Source organism: Balaenoptera physalus (genome assembly GCF_965194825.1).
Source record: "Balaenoptera physalus genome assembly, chromosome: 11".
NCBI lineage: Eukaryota > Metazoa > Chordata > Mammalia > Artiodactyla > Balaenopteridae > Balaenoptera > Balaenoptera physalus.
Window position 1 is genome coordinate 59,023,570 of NC_138896.1, and position 17,718 is coordinate 59,041,287.

Here is a 17,718-nt window from a genome sequence, read left to right on the forward strand (position 1 = left end):
CCACAAGTCTGGAATGCTTGGGAGCTACACGTTAGAAGGTCCCCGGCTGCTTGCCCACGGGGTCTCCACCAAGTCCTAAAGCCACACAGGCCATGCCTTTCTGGAAGGATCATTTGCTGTCTCCAGAATCTGAGATGCCCGCTGGCAGAGACCAATTTCTCACCCAAGTACTAGACAGCTGAAGTCACAGCCCGCCTTTGGTTATCTGTTGTACAGGAAGCTGGAGTCAGTAACACACAAGGGAGCAAGGAGCCAGCGTCGCACAAATCCCTTTAGATCCTTCAGTGAGGGGCCTAATACCCTCCTCCGTCGGCGCGAGAGTGAAAGGGAAAGAATATGGTCTGAGCTCAGACCATATCACAGGTCCTGTTCTGAGTGAGGTACTTCCCATCTTAGAATAACAAAAGCAAGCAAGCAGACAAAACAAAACAACCCCTCCACCTCTCTGGCCCCCTGATCCTCCTGCAGCTCTACCCTCTGCCCCTCCCCACCGCTGCCCCAATTCTCTCTGTGAACAGCAGAAGTTGTCTGCCTTGGCCCTCTTCCTCACTCCAGCTCATTCCTGTGCTCGCTGCAGTTCCGCCCAGGTGCATCCCACTCCCCAGTTACACACTGAAAACATGAGGTTACCAGAACCTTCTTAGGCTGTGAAACCAGTGCACACTTTTTAGCTTCCATTGACTGGACCTGTGCAGCCTTTGAGCACTTTTTCCACCTGGGAACACACACTTCCTTTAAAATTTCACTTGGGACACCTCGTTTTCCAGCTTTCCCTTTTACCTCATCATCTACTGCTTCTCTGTCTCTCCTAAGGTATTCAGTTTACTAGTTTCCTTTAGGGTTGGGACAGTTTTGCTCAACGTTGATTACACAGTACCTGGGACCCTGCCAGATGAAGGGAGGGGGACAGAGTGAATGAATGAATGGCCAATAGACCGTAGAAGGAATGTTGTTGTCCAAACCAAGATGAGTCCAACTCCAAAACCCTTGTTCGGCCCACCCTCTCAAGATGACTTTTCTCCAACTTCAAGCAGTTCCTTAATCAAAAAAAGTTGGTGTTCACTGGAAAAATACACATAAGGTGGAGTCAAATACCTGGTGACAATATTCTTGTAACACACACACACACACACACACACACACACTTATAATAACACAGATACTTTAAATGTTAAATCTACAGAGTAATGAAAACTATAACGGTCTGTATATTCAGCTAAGTGTAGAAACCAGAATTCCTGCCCAGCAGCTGAAAGCTCCAACGACTCTGCTTTGCAGTGAGAAAATAAACACCATTTCAGACACACAAAACCTTCATTTAGTTCTCATTCTACTGGGGCCAGTAAACAACCCATTTGAGTGGTGGGTGTGCCTCGTGGGATGGTGTAGCCTCGGTGCCTCGCCAGAAACCCAGCCAACTCACTGACACCTCAGGGTGAGTTTGGGTCTGCTTTGAGGTGACACATTCAACAAGCAGGAAGTCAGGTCTTATGCCTCATTTTCTCAGACAGGTGAATCCATCAGAACTGGCAGGAGCTCCTGCCTGCCACAAAGCAGCAGCAACAGAGGAAAGTACTAAAAAATGGCTCAAATTGTGTTTCAGGGGCTTGTCCCACTCTGTAACTTTGTTATTAGTATGTGACAAGCAAGTAGGAAGTTTTTAGAAGCCTTTGTAACAATTTGACGGGAATTTTACGTCTATTTAAGGAAAATTTTTATTTGTATCTAGAATATCTTTCCTTTAGTTTTATGCTAATTCATTTTTATTGCATTTTTACTAACGTGTCAGTCTATCAATAACAAGAAAACAAATTTTTAATTGTGCACAGAGAGTTTGAGACAACAAAATCTCACTATTCATCAAAACACACTCCAAGAGGAAAAAATAAGCCACAGGATGAGAGAGAAAATTTCAACACATTAAGAAAGTTTTCGTAACACGACGACCCAAAACCTATGGGATACAGCAAAAGCAGTTCTAAGAGGGAAGTTTATAGCTATACAAGCCTACCTAAAGAAACAAGAAAAATCTCAAGTAAACAATCTAACCTTACACCTAAAGAAACTAGAGAAAGAAGAACAAACAAAACCCAAAGTTAGCAGAAGGAAAGAAATCATAAAGATCAGAGCAGAAATAAATGAAATAGAAACAAAACAATAGCAAAGATCAATAAAAGTAAAAGCTGGTTCTTTGAGAAGATAAACAAAATTGATAAGCCATTAGCCAGACTCATCAAGAAAAAGAGGGAGAGGACTCAAATCAATAAAATAAGAAATGAAAAAGGAGAAGTTACAACAGACACCACAGAAATACAAAGCATCCTAAGAGAATACTACAAGCAACTCTATGCCAATAAAATGGACAACCTGGAAGAAATGGACAAATTCTTAGAAAGGTATAACCTTCCAAGACTGAACCAGGAAGAAACAGAAAATATGAACAGACCAATCACAAGTAATGAAATTGAAACTGTGATTAAAAATCTTCCAACAAACAAAAGTCTAGGACCAGATGGCTTCACAGGTGAATTCTATCAAACATTTAGAGAAGAGCTAACACCCATCCTTCTCAAACGCTTCCAAAAAATTGCAGAGGAAGAAGACTCCTAAACTCATTCCATGAGGCCACCATCACCCTGATACAAAAACCAGACAAAGACACTACAAAAAAAGAAAATTACAGACCAATATCACTGATGAATATAGATGCAAAAATCCTCAACAAAATACTAGCTAACAGAATCCAACAACACATTAAAAGGATCATACACCACGATCAAGTGGGATTTATCCCAGGGATGCAAGGATTCTTCAATATACACAAATCAATCAATGTGATACACCATATTAACAAACTGAAGAATAAAAATCATATGATCATCTCAATAGATGCAGAAAAAGCTTTTGACAAAATTCAACACCCATTTATGATAAAAACTCTCCAGAAAGTGGGCATAGAGGGAACCTACCTCAACATAATAAAGGCCATATATGGCAAACCCACTGCAAACATCATTCTCAATGGTGAAAAACTGAAAGCATTTCCTCTAAGGTCAGGAACAAGACAAGGATGTCCACTCTCACCACTATTATTCAACATAGTTCTGGAAGTCCTAGCCACGGCAATCAGAGAAGAAAAAGAAATAAAAGGAATACAAATTGGAAAAGAAGAAGTAAAACTGTCACTGTTTGCAGATGACATGATACTATACATAGAGAATCCTAAAACTGCCACCAGAAAACTATTAGAGCTAATTAATGAATTTGGTAAAGTTGCAGGATACAAAATGAATGCACAGAAATCTCTTGCATTCCTATACACTAATGATGAAAAATCTGAAAGAGGAATTATGGAAACACTCCCATTTACCATTGCAACAAAAAGAATAAAATACCTAGGAATAAACCTACTTAGGGAGACAAAAGACCTGTATGCAGAAAACTATAAGACACTGATGAAAGAAGTTAAAGATGATACCAACAGATGGAGAGATATACCATGTTCTTGGATTGGAAGAATCAACATTGTGAAAATGACCATACTACCCAAAGCAATCTACAGATTCAATGCAATCCCTATCAAATTACCAATGGCATTTTTTACAGAACTAGAACAAATCATCTTAAAATTTGTATGGAGACACAAAAGACCCCGAATAGCCAAAGCAGTCTTGAGGGAAAAAAACGGAGCTGGAGGAACCAGACTCCCTGACTTCAGACTATACTACAAAGCTACAGTAATCAAGACAATACGGTACTGGCACAAAAACAGAAACATAGATCAATGGAACAAGATAGAAAGCCCAGAGATAAACCCATGCATGTATGGTCAACTAATCTATGACAAAGGAGGCAAAGATATACAATGGAGAAAAGACAGTCTCTTCAATAAGTGGTGCAGGGAAAACTGGACAGCTACATGTAAAAGAATGAAATTAGAACACTCCCTAACACCATACACAAAAATAAACTCAAAATGGATTAGAGACCTAAATGTAAGACTGGACACTATAAAACTCTTAGAGGAAAACATAGGAAGAACACTCTTTGACATAAATCACAGCAAGATCTTTTTTGATCCACCTCCTAGAGTAATGGAAATAAAAACAAAAATAAACAAATGGGATCTAATGAAACTTCAAATCTTTTACACAGCAAAGGAAACCATAAACAAGACGAAAAGACAATCCTCAGAATGGGAGAAAATATTTGCAAACGAATCAACGGACAAAGGATTAATCTCCAAAATATATAAACAGCTCATTTAGCTCAATATTAAAGAAACAAACAACCCAATCCAAAAATGGGCAGAAGACCTAAATAGACATTTCTCCAAAGAAGACATACAGATGGCCACGAAGCACATGAAAAGATGCTCAACATCACTAATTATTAGAGAAATGCAAATCAAAACTACAGTGAGGTATCACCTCACACCAGTTAGAATGGGCATCATCAGAAAATCTACAAACAACAAATGCTGGTGAGGGTGTGGAGAAAAGGGAACCCTCTTGCACTGTTGGTGGGAATGTAAATTGATACAGCCAGTATGGAGAACAATATGGAGATTCCTTAAAAAACTAAAAATAGAATTACCATATGACCCAGCAATCCCACTACTGGGCATATACCCAGAGAAAACCGTAATTCAAAAAGACACATGCACCCCAATGTTCATTGCAGCACTATTTACAATAGCCAGGTCATGGAAGCAACCTAAATGCCCATCAACAAACGAATGGATAAAGAAGTTGTGGTACATATATCCAATGGAATATTACTCAGCCATAAAAAGGAACGAAATTGAGTCATTTGTTGAGACATGGATGGATCTAGAGACTGTCATACAGAGTGAAGTAAGTCAGAAAGAGAAAAAGAAATATCGTATATTAACGCATGTATGTGGAACCTAGAAAAATGGTACAGATGAACCGGGTTGCAGGGCAGAAGTTGAGTCAGATGTAGAGAACAAACGTATGGACACCAAAGGGTAAAACTGTGGTGGGGTGGGGATGGTGGTGTGCTGAATTGGGTGATTGGGATTGACATGTATACAGTGATGTGTATAAAATTGATGACTGATAAAAAAACAACAATAACAAAACAACAAAAAAAAGAAAGTTTTCATAAAAAAGAAATCCAACATTAACATAAAAAATCAATTAGAGAAATGGGCAAAAATCTTGGACAGACACTTACTGAGTAAATGCTAATAGTATCCGATTAGATAAGTGCTTGGGTAGAGACATGGGTTTTACAGGTCACCATGGAGTAGTCACCAGATAGGTAAAAAGGTAAAAAGTCTCACAATCCCGAAGGTTGGTGAGGATGCTGGAACAGAGCTCTTATACACAGCTGTTGGGAGAGTAAACTGGTCAAAACACTTTAGAAAACTCTCTGGAAGGATCCACGTAATCTGGACACACACCTACCCCATGGGCAGCAACTCCACTGCCAGCAACCAAAAGAAATGTGTTCACATGTGAAACGAATGATGTGGAGGAGAACGATCACCGCAGCGTAAATTTTCGACAGTCACAACACGAGAACAAGCCAAATGACCACCAGCAGAAATAATGGGTGGTGTATTCACACTATAGATAGTAAACTGCAATGAACACAAAAAACCACAGCTCAGGCAACAACATGGATGAAGCTCACAGACAAGACAGCACCCTAGTCTCATCATGGTTCTCCCATAGGATCTGCCGGACATTCTGGGGACCAACTGTCCTACAAATCAGTAACATTGTGGTGCTGGAGTCATCCCCCTCTATAGCGCCAACCTCCGCTTGGTACCCAGATGTCATGGGGGATCAGGAAGGTGGGCCCTGAAGGAGTCTTGGGGAGAAAGGAACCCTATGAGGTCAGGGAACAATTCAGGGTCTGACATGAGGTCCATGGTGTAGGAGTCATAGGAGAGAGTGATTTCTGCCATTGGGAGAATTCCCAAGGGGGCTGGGCAGGGGTGGGATGCAGAAGCCTCGCCCCCAGGCATACGATGATGATGGAATGGGGACATCTGGGGGAATCAGATCAGGTTTCGGGAGCTAAATGCCCACCAGGAGTCTTTTTAGCCTCAGCTATAATTTTATTCAGACTCACGGGGCAGCCCAGGGAGTAGAGCAAGACAGCAGGGCAGCAGCAGAAAATTCTCATCAGGAGGAGCAGTCCATACAGCTGTCCTGGAGTTATTTTCCTGCTTACCTTTCCCGCAGGCCTGGACCAGGCCATACCACTCCCCACAGCTGTTGCACAGCAAGGTGAAGGCTGTTTCGCGCCGGCCCGTCACGTGGCCGGGGGCACACAGGTACAGCAGCTCATCCCCCATCTCCAAGCCCGTGTGGCCCTGCAGGATGGTGTGTGGGAAGGAAGGTGGGTCTCCACACGGCTTCTCTGAGGACAAGGAATCACAATAAGTTTTCCCAAACTCTGCAGAACTTTTTCAGCTTGGGAGGAAAAAAAAAACTTAAAAAGCAACCCCTTGGGACTTCCCTGGTGGTCCAGTGGTTAAGAATCCTCCTTCCAATGCAGGGGACATGAGTTCGATCCCTGGTCGGGGAACTAACATCACACATGTTTTGGGGCAACTAAGCCCATGTGCTCTAGAGCCCATGCACCGCAAAGATCCTGCATGCTGCAACTAAGACCTGATGCAGCCAAATAAATAAATATTGAAATAAAAGAAGCCTGTAGAGGAAGTAAAATGGAATAATATAAAATATTGGGTTAATCCAAAAGGAACGTAACAATAGAAGAAGAAAAACAGAAAGCAACCCCCTCTCCCCCATGGGTGTTGCCTGCACCTTAAACTGAGATCTCCTTTACCGTGGTATCCCCAGGACCTGGCAGAATGCCTGGCACAGATGAAGCACTCAAAAAATACTTGTTGAATGAATAAATGTGCTACAAAGTGCTACAACTTTGTGTTTTTATTTATTTTTTATTTTTTAAAAAAAGATTTATTTATTTATTTATTTATTTATTTATTTAGCTGTGTTGGGTCTTCGTTGCGGCGCTCGGGTTTCTCGCTAGTTGTGGCATGTGGGCTCCAGAGCGTGTGGGCTCAGTAGTTGCGGCATGCAGGCTCTCTAGCTGTGGCCCACAGGCTTAGTTGCCCTGCGGCATGTGGGATCTTAGTTCCCCGACCAGGGACTGAATCCACATCCCCTGCATTGGAAGATGGATTCTTAACCACTGGACCACCAGGGAAGTCCCACAACTTTGTATTTTTAAATTGCCAGGCAATATTATCCTCTAATGTTTCCTTGAAAGGTGGCCCCAGAGACAGTGCCCAGCAGCAAGTGGTACTCTTTGTCAAATGCTGAAATATTACAGACTGTAGAGTAGAGGATGCCTTTCCCCTCCCCCAACCTCGACCCTGATGGTAACACTGTTACCTGTTTGGTATTTACAAATAAATACTGATAGAGATGCACATACGTATACTACATATGTAGCTGTCTGTGTGTGTGTGTGTGTGTATTTATTATTTTTTATTGGAGTAGAGTTGCTTTACAATGATGTGTTAGTTTCTTGCTGTACAGAAAAGTGAATCGGTCATACGTATACATATATCCACTCTTTTTTAGATTTCTTTCCCATTTAGGTCACCACAGAGCATTCAGTAGAGTTCCCTGCGCTTACAGTAGGTTCTCATTAGTTATCTATTTTATACATAGTAGTGTATATATGTCAATCCCAATCTCCCAATTTATCCCACCCTCTTCTTCCCCCCTTGGTAACTGTAAGTTTGTTCTCTACATCTGTGACTCTGTTTTTGCTTTGCACATAAGTTCGTCTCTACCATTTCTCTAGATTCCACATATAAGCGATAATATATGATATTGTGTGTGTGTGTTAACATAAACAGGATTACATCATATTTATTACCGAGTACCTGCTTTTTAAAAAACTAATAAACTAATTTTTGGAGCTGGTTTAGGTTCACAGCAAAATTGAGTGGAAGGTACAGAGATTTCCCATGTTCCTGTCTCTACCTAGGCACAGCCTTCTCACTATCCTGTACCAGAGTGGTACATTTGTTACAATCCATGAGCTTACATTGACATGTCATTATCTCTCAAAGGCCACAGTTTACATTTGGGTTCACTCTTCATGTTCTACAGTCTATGGGTTTTGATTGTATAAACCCAATCTATAGGTTTTGAATATATAATTACATATATCCACCATTGTTGTATCATACAAAATAGTTTCACTGCCCTAAAAATCCTCTGTGCTACACTTATTCATTCCTCCTGACTCCTGGCAACCATCAATCCTTTTACTGTCTCCCTAGTTTTGCTTTTTCTAGAATGTCATATAGTTGGAATCATTCAGTACGTAGCCTTCTCAGACTGGCTTCTTTCACTTAGTAATAAGCATTTGTTTCCTCCATGTGTTTTCAAGGCTTGATAGCTCATTTCTTTTTAGCACTGAATAATATTCTATTGTCTGGAAATGCTACAGTTTATTTATCCATTCACCTACTGAAAGACATCATGGTTGCTTCCAAGTTTTGGCAATTAGGAAAATAAGCTGCTAATAAACATTCATGTACAGGTTTTTGTGTGAACTTAAGTTTTCAGCTAATTTGGGTAAATATCAAGAACTGTGATTGCTGGATCGCATGGTAAAAGTATGTTTAGTTTGGTAAAAAACTGCCAAACTGTCTTCCGAAGTAGCTGTACCATTTTGCATTCCCACCAGCAATGAAGGAGAGTTCCTGCTGCTCCACATCCTTGTCAGCATTTGGTGTCACCAGTGTTCTGGATTTTGGCCATTCTACTAGATGTGAAGTGGTAAATCATTGTTTTTTGTTTTTTGTTTTAAATTAATTAATTTATTTGGCTGTGTTGGGTCTTCGTTGCTGCACGTGGGTTTTCTCTAGTTGCGGTGAGCAGAAGTTACTCTTCGTTGCGGTGTGCAGGCTTCTCATTATGGTGGTTTCTCTTGTTGTGGAGCACGGGCTCTAGGCGTGCGGGTTTCAGTAGCCGTGGTTTGCGGGCTCTAGAGCATAGGATCAGTAGCTGTGGCGCACGGGCTTAGTTGTTCTGCAGCATGTGGGATCTTCCCAGAGCAGGGCTCAAACCTGTGTCCCTGGCAATGGCAGGCAGATTCTTAACCACTGCACTACCAGGGAAGTCCCTCATTGTTTTAATTTGCATTTCCCTGACGACATATGATGTGGAGCATTTTTTCATATGCTTACTTGCCATCTGTGTATCTTCTTTCGTGAGGTATCTGTTGAGGTCTTTTGCCTATTTTTAAATTGAGCTGTTCATTTTCTTAATGTTGAATTTCAAGAGTTCTTTGTATATTTTGAATAATAGTCCTTTAGTAGACATGTCTTTTGCAGATATTTTCGCCAGTCCGGGGCTTGCCTTTTCATTCTCTTGACACTGTCTTTTGCAGAGCAGAAGTTTTCAATGTTAAGTAAGTCCAGCTTAACAGTTACTTCTTTCATGTATTGTGCCTTTGGTGTTGTATCAAGAAAGTCATCACCATAAACAAGGTCATCTAGGTTTTCACCTATATTATCTTCTAGGAGTTTTGTAGTTTTGCATTTTACATTTAGGTCTGTGATCCATTTTGAGTTAAATTTTGTGAGGGGTGTAAGGGCTGTGTCTAGATTCTTTTCTTTTGCATGTGGATGTTCAGTTGTCCCAGCACCTATATTAAAAAGACTATTTTTGCTCCATTATATTGCTTTTGCTCCCTTTTCAAAGATCAGTTAACTATATTTATGTGGGTCTATTTCTGGGCTCCTACTTGATTCCATTGATATTTGTCTGTTCTTTCACCAGTACCACACCGTATTGATATCTGCATCTTTATGTCTTTTAAAATTTAATTTAAAAAAGATTTTATTTTATATTGGAGCATAGTTGATTAACAATGTTGTGTTAGTTTCAGGCGTACAGCAGAGTGATTCAGTTATACATGTACATGTATCTATTCCTTTTCAGATTCTTTTCCCATTTAGGTTATTACAGATTATTGAGCAGAGTTCCCTGTGCTACACAGTAGGTCCTTGTTGGTTATCTATTTTAAATATGTGTACGTGTCGATCCCAAACTCCCAATCTATCCCTCCCTCTAGGTAAGTCTTGAAGTTGAGTCATGTCAGTCCTCCAACTTTGTTCTTCTTCAATCATGAGTTAGCTATTCTGGGTCTTTGTCTCTCCATATAAACTATAGAATTAGTTTGTTCATATCCACAAAATAACTTGCTGGAATTATGACTGAGATTGCATTGAATCTATAGATCAAGTTGGGAGTAACTGCAGTGGGATTATCTGGGCTGCTCTCTGCAGCCTCCTCAGACCTGCCCAGCAGCCACTTGAGCCCGCAGGGATGTTCCAAACCCAACTCATTCTCTGAAGCACTAGGACAAGGGCTCACCCAGAGCTAGTCTCCCCAGAACCACTGGGATCTCAGATTTGTAGCCCGTGCTCCAGCTGTTTTCTCTGCAATGTCCTCTTCTCCTTTCCCTAACCATTATCCCCACAGAACAAAATCCTTCAAATTCCACCTCAGCTGCCACTGCCTCAGGAAGTCTCCCTAATTACGTTCCTCCTTTCTGCCATGGAAACTCATTCATCTCTTGCTTGTCCTTATACACCGTCAACTCCTTGAGGGTGGAGAGGAGTCCTCTATCTCTATCTATCTATCGATCGATCGACCGATCTATCTATCTATCTATCTATCTACCTACCTACCTACCTACCTACCTACCTACCTATCTATCTATCTATCTATCTATCTGAAGCACCCACAAGTCTGAGCCTTGCTTTGCGTTACCCTGGACAAATAAATGAAAAATTGGCCAGTGCCAGGTCAATGGTAAAGAGTGCAGACTCTTCCACACTCCCTCGGGAGACCCTGAACTGGATAAGTTCTGTCAGCTGCTCAAAGCATTGCAGTTCATTGGTTCCAGTCTCCCATCATTGCTGGAATTTCCCCAAAGCCAATCTTGAGGCACAGCGCCTTCTCAAGCAGACCTGGGAGGTGGCTACTCTCAAAAATTCCTGCTCACCTGAGAGGTGAGCATTTAGCTCTCTTTTAATTTTTGGCCACACTGCAGCTTGGGGCATCTTAGTTCCCTGACCAGGGATCGAACCTCTGCCCCCTGCAGTGGAAGTGTGGAGTCTTAACCACTGGACCACCAGGGAACTCCCTCAGCTCTCTTCTTGAAGACGTTAAGGAAGGGAATCATTCCATTTCTATTTTTAAGGGAGATACAGGTAGGAGTAACATATGCAGGGGAGGTGAAATACAGTGCTAAGAAGGTGAGGTGGGCTGGCGGGGAGAGCAGGCAGGCCAGCCCTGGCTTAGAGGGGGAGAAACAGAAGCACACCCTTAGTGAGCCTTGGGTGCTGCAGCGAGAAGGTGAGAGGAGACCTGAAGCCTCCAGACCCCATGCTGTTGACTCCACAGACAAGCTGCCAAGAGAAGCTGAGCCAGAGAACCCAAGTGCAGGCAGCTCATTTCATCAGCATCCAGTTGGTTAAAAATAACTTCACTTATTAAAGTGAGGTCACCACAGGGCTGGAAATTCACTGTCAGTGAAACAAAAATACTGAAAGGAAACAGAGAAACGTCTACATTCATGGTGAACTTTATCCAAAAAAGAAACACAGGAGGAAGCTGCCTGAACATTCCACAGGCTGTTTTCCTTCTGGGCTCTTTATGAGGCATATGTCTGCCATTTTTGGAGTTAGCACCCTTCATTCTTCCTGTCTTGCCGAAGAGAAGCAGCAGCCCAGGGCTAGGTGCAATGAAGCATCATCAGGAAAAAGGCAACCTTTAGAGGTGATACTGCACCCGGGTGTCTGCTGAACCAGACCTCACGTGCACTCCCCAGGAGCCTCTTCTCGGCTTCTTACCTTCCTTTGGCACACATATTTCCCTTGGTGAAGTATAGTTGATTTACAGTGTTATGTTAGTTTCTGGTGTACAGCAAAGTGATTCATGTATACACACACACACACACACACACACACACATATATATATATACACAGTAGGACCTTGTTGTTTATCTACTTTATATGTAGTAGGTTTTTAAAAATATTTATTTATTTGGCTGTGTTGGGCCTTAGTTGCAGCATGCAGGATCTTTCGTTGTGGCGCGTGGGCTTCTCTCTAGTCATGGCGTGCAGGCTCCAGAGCACGCGGGCTCAGTAGGTGCAGCGCGCGGGCTTAGTTGCCCCGCGGCATGTAGGGGTCTTAGTTCCCCGACCAGGGATCGAACCTGCGTCCCCTGCATTGGAAGGTGGATTCTTAACCGTTGGACCACCAGGGAAATCCCTATATGTAGTAGTTTTTATCTGCTATTTTATATGTGGTAGTTTGTATGGGCTAATAATCTCTAATTTACCCCTCCCCCACCCCCCTTCCCGTTTGGTAACCATAAGTTTGTTTCCTACGTCTGTGAGTCTGTTTTTATTTTGTAAATTAGTTCATTTATATCATATTTTAGATTCCACATATAAGTGATATCATAAGGTATTTGTCTTTCTCTGTCTGACTTACTTCACTTACTGTGATAATCCCTTGTTGACTGCCTACAAGGCTCCCCTGAGGAAAAGTGAAGAGCCATCTGGGAGCCGTTTACATGCTCTTTCTAAAGGAGGAAAGGCAGAGGAACAGGGGCCGAGCTCTCTCTGAGGGATCGTGGGGAATCCATCCTGCTTTTCTGGAAAGTCCAAGAGAGAGCAGCCCTCTGACCCTAATCCCACCTCAGCATGTGTTCCTGAGCCCCTTCATCACCCATCTGAAGCCTCCTCACAAGTCAGGCCCTGTTGGACCAAGACTCCAGTTTCCCCCACCCAAGCCTCTCCCTGTTGACCTGGAGGGGAGGGGAGGCGGGCAAGCTAGGCTCAGGCAAACTGCCCTGGATGCGGGGCTCTTGAGCACTTTGACTCAAAGACACCCACACAGGGCTCACTTGCTAAAATGGCATCAGTCCTTACATAAGCTGATAGGCATCATGAATTTGCTTTATTTTTTTGTTTTTGTTTTTGCTTTGTTTTGTTTTGTGCTTTCCTGTTGTTGTTATTGTTGTTTTGGGAGGAGTATGTAGACCATTTGGGGGGAAATTTTCATTTGCATATAATTTCAAAGTTACAGAAAAATTTTAAAAATAAGGAACTCCCATAAACCCTTTATCCAGATTTACTAATGTGTTTTCATTTTGCCCCATCTGCTTTATCATTTTCTCTCTCTAGATATATATATATAGAGAGAGAGAGAGAGAGAGAAAATATATATCATACATAAACACATACATACATATATGTGTATGTATACATACATGAATATGTATACATGTGTATCTATATCTGTAATTCTTTTTTTTTTTTTAATTTTGTCTGCTCTGGGTCTTTGCTTCATTGCAACACACAGGCTCTTCATTGCGGCATGCGGGCTTCTCTAGTTGCGGCGTGTGGGCTTAGTTGTCCTGCGGCATGTGGGATCTTAGTTCCCCAACCAGGGATCAAACCCATGTCCCCTGCATTAGAAGGCAGATTCTTAACCACTGGACAACCAGGGAAGTCCCTGTAATTCCTTTCTGAACCACTTGAGAATGAGTTGTAGATATGATGTCTCTTTGTCCCTAAGAACCTTGGTATATATTTCCAAGAACAAGGATATTGTCTTACATAACTGCAGTAGTTACCAAAATCAGGGAATTTAAGCATTGATACAATACTATTATCTAATTCAAATCCATATTCAGATTTCATCAATTATAGCTGTTTTCTCCTGGTCCAAAATACAATCTAGGATCACAAATTACATTTAGTTGTCAAGTCTTTTTAGTCTATTTTAATCCAAAACAGTTGCCTTGCCTTTCTTTGTCTTTTTTTTTTTTTTTTTTTTTCTGCACCACGAGGCTTACAGGATCTTAGTTTCCCAACCAGGGATCGAACCTGCGCCCCCTGCAGTGGAAGTGTGGAGTCCTAACAACTGGACAGCCATGGAATTCCCTCTTTCTCTTTCTTATCCTTGACATTTTTCTTTTCTTTTTTAAATTTAATTTTATTTATTTTTGACTGCATTGGGTCTTTGTTGCTGCACGGGCTTTCTCTAGTTGCGGTGAGCAGGGGCTATTCTTCCTTGTGGTACGCAGGCTTCTCATTGTGGTGGCTTCTCTTGTTGCAGAGCATGGACTCTAGGCACACGGGCTTCAGTAGTTGTGGCTCGTGGGCTCTAGAGCGCAGGCTCAGTAGTTGTGGCGCACGGGCTTAGTTGCTCCGCGGCACGTGGGATCTTCCCGTCTCCCTCAGGGATCTGAACCTTTGCCTATGTTTGAGATTCAAAGGATCGTTTTCATTTATTTATGTGGTTTTTAAAAAAACAAACCATGGATGTTGTTCTCCCCAGGGCTTTCCATGGCCACATCTTTCAGTTGCTTGACTGCAATCAGCAAATGTAGAACCCTTCCTGGAGGGAGATGCCATGGCAGCAGAGAAGCCTACCACCAATAAACATCTAACAAGCACCAGCCAGGGTGGTAGGGTTCACAGTGGCTCTTTGATTTACCAACTCCTCTGACCCCTTCCCTGGAGATTGGGATTTGGTGCCTCTGGGATGCAGCCTGAGGGTTTGCATTTCTAATAAGTTCATCTGGTATTTCTCATCATCAGAGAGCTTTGGGAAACTCTGCATCAGAGAACTAATTCTCAAACTGGGCTACATGTTATAGTCACTGAGCAGCTTTAAGAAACCCCAGTGTCCAGAACATTTATATCCGAATCTCTAGGGCTGGCACCCAGGTATCAGTATTTCTTAAAACTTCCCAGATGGGACCACTGTGCAGCCTGGCAGTACCTGTGCTGATTTCTATGACTGATGAGTAAGCAGCTCGCTTTCTCCCCATTTGCATGGACATTCCCTTTCAGCAGCATGTATTTATGATAATGAAGGTATACTTTTTCCAGTGCACATGAAACGCTGCCCTGGAGACTCCTTTATGGTTTTCTCCTCACCACTCAGCTGATTTCCCAGAAGGAAGTTGAATTTTTCTTTCTAGGAGCAGTTTCCTAAATCCTATAAATTTCCTTTCGGGAAAAAAGGATTTTTTTTCTTTTTAGAAAAATTTCCCCCATGAAGACAGACCAAAGGGTAAGTGGTATCAGCAGCTGCAGCGCATGCTGTCAGGGGTCTGCCCATATTTCCTAGATCCCTTTACCATTCCCATGCACAGGGGCTCTGGGTGGGCATCTGTGCATCTTTGTTGGAGGGTGACTCAGCTATCGTAATTCTTTGTCTGAGCACACTGAAAACCAGAAGAGTCCAGGAATTTATATCTCCCTGAAGCAGCCCTTAAACAATGACTGACAAGTTCAGTGGTATCAATACCCCTGTTCTCTCACCCCTGATCAGGAAACCCGTGGTGACCTGTGGTCACTGTCTCCAGAGATTCCCTGCAGGATTGAGCCAAAGGTACCCCCCCCCCACCTCACAGCCACTGTGGACTTTGCTTAGTGCTGCACCATTGCCTTCCCCCTTCCTTTCCCTGTCCACTTCCCCACTGCCCTGTTGGCTTTTCTTTGGCAGTCTCCCTGATTCATGATGGTCAGTGAATCCTCATGTTAAGGTCAGTTTCTATAGAACACAACAACCTAAGAGGTCAACCCCCACGAGCACACCCTCCAAAACCTTTACAAAGGCTCTGGCACTGACCTTCATCCTTCATACACAGGGCATTGTATGTGCCACCAGGAACCGGGTTGCTTTCAATTCTCACATCGACAGCTCTCATGATTTGCTGTTCACCACTCCCCTTGCTACACATGGTTGTCCTAAAACAGACAAAGAAGACACTGGGTTAGGAGAACTAACCAAAACTGGGAAAGAATTCTTTTCTTCTGTCAGCGCTGAATCAGCAGAGATTTTCCTGATTCAGGAGTTTTGGCTGAAAGTATCAATATGATAAAGTATCAATACTCTCCCCAGAAGTCTAAAAGCAGGAAGTTATAGGTGGTGCTTGAGTTGAGGTCACATATATCAATTCAAGATTCAGAGGCAATACATTGTTGATCTCTTCTAGTATATGCTTGGTTTTTATTTCATAAAATTCTCTTCTCTTTATTAGTTCTCTTCTTTTTGGGGTGTTTGTTTTGCTGTTATTTTCAGATTTCTTAAGATGGATCATTGGTTCATGAACCTTCAGCCTCTTTCCTTTTCTAACACAAGCATTTAACGCTTTACATTTTCCTCCAGGTATAGCACTAGTGGCATCCCATGAGTTTGAGTATGTTATATTTTAATATCATTCATTTCTACATATATGTGAATTTCCATTATAATTTATTTTTGCCCCATGATTTATTTAAGGATATCTTTTGTAAACAGCAAATAGTAGAACTTTAAAAAATCCACCTGATGGCCTTGTTTTCTAATCAGAGCATCACATCTGCTTAATTTAGTAACAGATCTCTTTGAATTTAAATCTGCCATATTTCTATTAGTTCTGCCCATTCTTCCTTTCTTCCTCTCTTTTCTTTCTCGTATTTTGATTGTTTGAATCTCTTTTTGGCAATCTCCTTTTCTTCTGTATTGGTTTGGAAGTTATATGTTCTTTTACTATTCTTTTAGTGGTTACCACAGAGGTTATAACACGCTTCCTTGACTTATTAAAATTTAATGTTACTTTTACTCTCTTTCCCAACAACCCAATTTAAAATACTATGTATTAACATACTTAAAACACTTCCTGACTGATATACCATTTTTTAGTGTTTAGTATTACTGTTACTGCTTTATATAATTACAGATCTTCCTCGACTTACAGCAGGGTTATATCTCCAAAAGCTCATTGTAAGTTGAAAATATGGTAAGTCAAAAATGCATATAACACACAAAACCTACTGAACATCAGAGCTTAGCCTAGCCTACCTTAAATGTGCTCAAAACACTTACTTTAGCCTACAGTTGGGTAAAATCATCTAACACAAAGTCCATTTTACAATAAAGCATTGAACATCTCATGTAATTTATTGAATGCTGTACTGAAAGTGAAAAAGCAGAATGGTTGTCTTGGTACAGAATGGTTATAAGTTTATCAGTTGTTTACTTTCATGATCACATGGCTGACTGGGGGCTGCAGCTTACTTCCACTGCCCAGCATCATGAGAGAGTATCAGACAGTATATCACTAGCCTGGGAAGAGATCAAAATTCACAATTTGAAGAACAGTTTCTGTTGCATGCATAATGTTTTTGCACCATCATAAAGTTAAAAAAAATTGTAAGTTGAACCACTGTAAGTCAGGGACCATCTGTACATAATTCCAATTCACCCCCATATTTACTTTTTCCACTCATCCCTTTTTGCATCTCCGGCCATCACCTGCAATTATTTTCCTCCTGCCTGAAGAACACCCTTCAGTGTTTTGTTTTTTTTTTTAGTGCAGATCATGTATGATGAATTCTCTCACCTTTTGTCTGTCTGAAAATTCTTTATTTTATCTTTATTCTTGGAAGACATTTTCACTGGGTATAGAATTCTAGGTGGGCAGTAATTTCCTTTCAGCACTTTGAAGGCCTCATTCAGTGGTCTTGGGGCTTTCACTGTCAGTTTATTGTTGCTCCTTTGAAGGTACTCTTTCTTTTTCTTATTATTACTTTTAATAGTTTTTCTTCATATTTGATTTTTACCAGTTTTACCATGTTGTTCCAAGTCGTGAAATTATTTTATGTATCCTA

The 17,718-nt window shown here is 41.6% G+C and overlaps 1 protein-coding gene across 1 annotated transcript in view; it reads right to left on the minus strand.

The window, feature by feature from the left end:
- The window catches only part of SUSD5 (sushi domain containing 5), a 43,488-nt gene that overhangs the window by 11,663 nt on the left and 14,107 nt on the right, over positions 1–17,718 (minus strand). Inside the window, exons 3-4 of the mRNA XM_082411864.1 lie at positions 15,695–15,813; positions 6,208–6,396 (exon numbers count right to left, since the gene is read on the minus strand). Coding sequence (XP_082267990.1) covers positions 6,208–6,396; positions 15,695–15,813 — 308 coding nt within the window. The remainder of the gene's footprint in view (positions 1–6,207; positions 6,397–15,694; positions 15,814–17,718) is intronic.